This window comes from Phalangium opilio, unplaced genomic scaffold (assembly GCF_054372755.1).
Source record: "Phalangium opilio isolate 3A_F unplaced genomic scaffold, DU_Popi_V2 ptg000042l_1, whole genome shotgun sequence".
Classification (NCBI taxonomy): domain Eukaryota; kingdom Metazoa; phylum Arthropoda; class Arachnida; order Opiliones; family Phalangiidae; genus Phalangium; species Phalangium opilio.
In genome coordinates this window covers 736,255-740,140 of record NW_028324166.1, presented here as the reverse complement: position 1 = coordinate 740,140, position 3,886 = coordinate 736,255, and the positions used below count along the sequence as shown (strand labels likewise).

Sequence of the window (3,886 nt, the reverse complement as noted above, 5' to 3'; positions counted from 1 at the left end):
TGGCTCTCAAAATCGGTGTTCTAGACGTACGTCAATATGTTTTCATTAAAATATCTTTTCGTTATTATGAATAATTAATAATAGCAAATGCCTGAAGTTCCGAAATGGGCAAGCGCTGTTCAACCTTAGTAAATACATTAGTGGTTTAATTCGTCAGCCCTGAATTGCAGCGTTGCTCTTTTTTGTTTGGGCGGTATGTTCGATCCATGACGAGCAAATAAAAATAAGTAGGTACGCGAAGTTGCGGTCAATATTGTAGGAAGAACGCGAATCCAGTGGCATGGTAAAAGGAATAGAAAAGCCCTGAAGATGGGTGCGCTTGCCGTTAGACCAGTAACTTATCAAGGACTTTCATGACGCTAATGTATCTTGGCAACACATTGCCGCCCATTTTGACCAGACAACTTCATTATACCTTAAGATGGAATTTCTTCACAGGCACTTGCTATTCTTCATTCACCTTTTTTTCGGGTTAATTAAACTTAATTAAACTTTTTGAGTTTGGGGATCATTTATATAGACGGCCATGAGTAGCGCTATCAGTGAAGGTGTCGTCGGAATAGCCAACAGACTGCGTTAATTCATAAATATCAGGTTTATTTAAAATTAACATTGTTTATTGTGATTACAATTTGAAGATTGTTTTAATTTTAATTTAGTAAGGAACTAGTGGAGTTCACCAGCCAAAATTTTTTTGATTATAAGGGATCCGGATACATAGGAGAGGTCAGTAACAATTAACCTTCGATTCTTTGGATTAATTCTTTGTGGGTAATCAATATTTTGCGGGGATAATTGTAGGGATCGGATATCGTCCTGATGTCTGTTGGAAACGTGGGATTCAAATATCATAAATCCTACAGTTTGACCACACCAGTTAGTAGCGTTACTAGTACGATCATTTCCGGTGCTCCTCAAGCTCAACAAATTTTTTCAGCGAATACCATACTGCCATTTCAAATCTCGGTAAAATTTGCAACACCACAGTTAATGTTAACAGTTGTTTAAATTTTTAACTTCATCTATTTGATTTTAGCTCTTCGCGGCTTTGGCAATTGCAACCGTCGGAATGTGGTTCACAAACACCTTGATTGAGAAATTGATATCTCGTAATGGAGAGAGGAATTTCGTTGGATTAAACACTAAGAATTGGTTCATCTTTCGATTCCTGACTGACATACTTCTACTAAATTCACCTCTAATTACGAAAAGTCAGAAACTCTTGTCTAGAATGTTTTACATAACCCTATAATGTATAAGTATTGTTCTAGGCATTCCTCACTTATGGCCTCGAAATTTGCCTTCTACACTTTTGTATTTCTTCTGGCTGATTGCTCAAACCGTCTTGATGTTTTATATCTCGTGTTACTACAGCGCCGACGCCTCAACTACCGTCTACGACAAAATTGAAACTTTGGCCGACTTGGAACGACAGGATGTTGTCAAACCCAGACTTTTTAAGAATGCCATAGAGCATCGGCTCTTGCAAACGCTAGTAATCAATGATTTTTCACTTAACTTTTGGTTTTTGTCCACAGCAATAAGCTTAGAATTAAACCATTATGTGGGAATGTTACGATGAACAATTGAGTCTACAGGAGTATAATACTGCCTTATATTGTCCTCGACCTCGAATAGCTTAACCACTCTGTATAACTCGACATTTCATCTACAGGCTAATAGCAATTTGCTAGGGAAGAAATTGGTGGAGACGTTGAAGTTGGACGAAATCTATTTGAAATCAACGTACGAAATCCTGAACGAAGAACTGTACACTGACGTGTCCGAGAGGAAAACTGTCTTTCTGACCAACGACAAATTGCTTCTCTACGGTGGTTGCTACGCCTTGCAATTCTTTTCGCCAGGAAAAGTGCAACTGCATTTTTCCAGCAAGCCTTTCCTTCAAGCGCCCATGTACTTTCTGATTTATCGGAATGTATCAACGGAAATTCAAGAAATTGTCAATCAAAAGTACGTTTTCTTTGACAATCTCGTGCCTTTTGGGTCGAAACTTTAAAGGGTATTTCGTTTTCAGGTTGGGTGCGTTGTCTGATTCGCTCCCCTACGAGTACCTTCATTACAATTGCAAGTACATTGTCTATCATCGAAATGTTTGCGAGAAACCCCAGGATAGTGTGGAACCATTAACTGTCGAAACGTTGATCGTGACTACACTTCTTTTACTGACGTCATGCGTGGCTGGTTTCGTCATCTCTTTTGGGGAACACGTTTACCAAGCAGCAATTCAACCACGTCGCTACAAAAGACAAAAAATGTTGCGGTGGTTTTAAGGCGACTTTGAATTGCGCATCTATTTAGAAACCACTTTGTCACAACACACGCGGATGAGAAAACATTTCAAAATCCACGTTGCACTTTAAGATGTAACGCCACTAGACAGACACACTGCAATATGCAATATCAAAATGGACACCTTTAATTCAACAACATTTTCGTCATATTTGCCATAAATTACATCACAAGTACGTGCTGTTTTATTGTGTTTTATGCTGTTTTATTGTGTTCTATGCTGTTCCTTTGTGTTTTATGCTGTTTTATTGTGTTTTTATGCTGTTTTATTTTGTTTTTATGCTGTTTTATTGTGTTTTATTGTGTGTTTAAGCTGTTCTATTGTGTTTTATGCTGTTTTATTGTGTGTTTAAGCTGTTTTATTGTGTGTTTAAGCTGTTCTATTGTGTTTTATGCTGTTTTATTGTTTTTTTTTGCTTTTTTATTGTGTTTTATGCTGTTTAATGTGTTTATGCTGTTTAATGTGTATTTATGCTGTTTAATGTGTATTTATGCTGTTTAATGTGTATTTATGCTGTTTAATGTGTATTTATGCTGTTTAATGTGTATTTATGCTGTTTAATGTGTATTTATGCTGTTTTATTGTGTTTTATGCTGTTTTAATGTGTTTTATGTTGTGTTATTGTGTTTTTATGTCGTTTTATTGTGGTTTATGGTGTTCTTTGCTGTTTTATTGTGTTCTTTGCTATTTTATTTTGTTTTATGCTGTCTTATTGTGTTTTATGCTGTTTTATTGTGTGTCTAAACTGTTTTACTGTGTTTGGGCTAAATTGTACTATAAAAGTTACGATATTAGTTAGAAATCTCTGCGTTATTCCACAGTTAAAAATATGTTTGATATTCCCTAGCTTTTTCTCACAGAATGGACATTTAGGACTAAGGTTGAACAATCTTGAAGCTAAAACTGGTAGCGTTGTATTACCTATAGCTATTTTCCACAGATTACTATTTTCCTTGGGGAAAAAACACGGGTACCATACAGGATTTAGTTTAAAATTTAAATTATTTGGTTTCTCAAATATCGCTAAAAATCTGTATCTTAGTTGTCCAGTTTGTGGGTTAGTTAATTCTTTAAACTAACAAGGGAGATGGTTTCGAGTACGCGTCAAGTCTTATACTTCTCAGGATATTAAAGGGGCTGTCCGAACCGTGGGGCAAACGACGGTCTTCCTCACAGAACTTAGCTTTGCGGTTGGGTAAAAATGCAGGAAGGGGGGGGGTCGAACAGCCCCTTTAGCTTCCGATATTTGTTACTGAGTTTCAGTTTAAAATTAAATTGCTAATTAAAGCATTCCAAGTATTAATACTATTGTTAATAATGAACTTTTCTAATTTCAAAGAAAAACACAAGCATCTGCTGCATCATGAGCCTATTGACGTTTTCTTCCCAGTACCATGCCAGTACCAAGCAGAGTGGTCGGGGTCGACGCCATTCAGTGATAAAGGAGGCCTTCTCATATCACACGACGCGAGCAAGTTTCAACGAAGTTTACTTTTTGTTTTTATATCTATATACTTTTGTTTATACTTCATAAATGTACTATAGAATAAATAAATAAATTGTTCGTCGATTTAA

General features: G+C 36.3%; 1 protein-coding gene across 1 annotated transcript; it reads left to right on the top strand.

Annotated features, from left to right (window-relative positions):
* The first annotated feature begins 482 nt into the window (after positions 1 to 482).
* Positions 483 to 3,886, top strand: LOC149678036 (uncharacterized). The gene is made up of 8 exons (XM_089837055.1): positions 483 to 594; positions 660 to 726; positions 802 to 966; positions 1,037 to 1,211; positions 1,272 to 1,495; positions 1,676 to 1,971; positions 2,036 to 2,483; positions 3,651 to 3,886. Exons 3-7 carry the CDS (start codon positions 820 to 822, stop codon positions 2,289 to 2,291), a joined length of 1,098 nt encoding a protein of 365 aa, XP_089693181.1. The 5' UTR covers positions 483 to 594; positions 660 to 726; positions 802 to 819; the 3' UTR covers positions 2,292 to 2,483; positions 3,651 to 3,886.

Excerpts from the sequence above, each read along its gene's own strand:
- LOC149678036 (XM_089837055.1), top strand. The coding sequence starts at position 820 with ATGTCTGTTGGAAACGTGGGATTCAAATATCATAAATCCTACAGTTTG. Across the intron at positions 967-1,036 it reads TACTGCCATTTCAAATCTCG|CTCTTCGCGGCTTTGGCAAT; the intron begins GTAAAATTTGCA and ends ATTTGATTTTAG. Across the intron at positions 1,496-1,675 it reads ATCGGCTCTTGCAAACGCTA|GCTAATAGCAATTTGCTAGG; the intron begins GTAATCAATGAT and ends TTTCATCTACAG.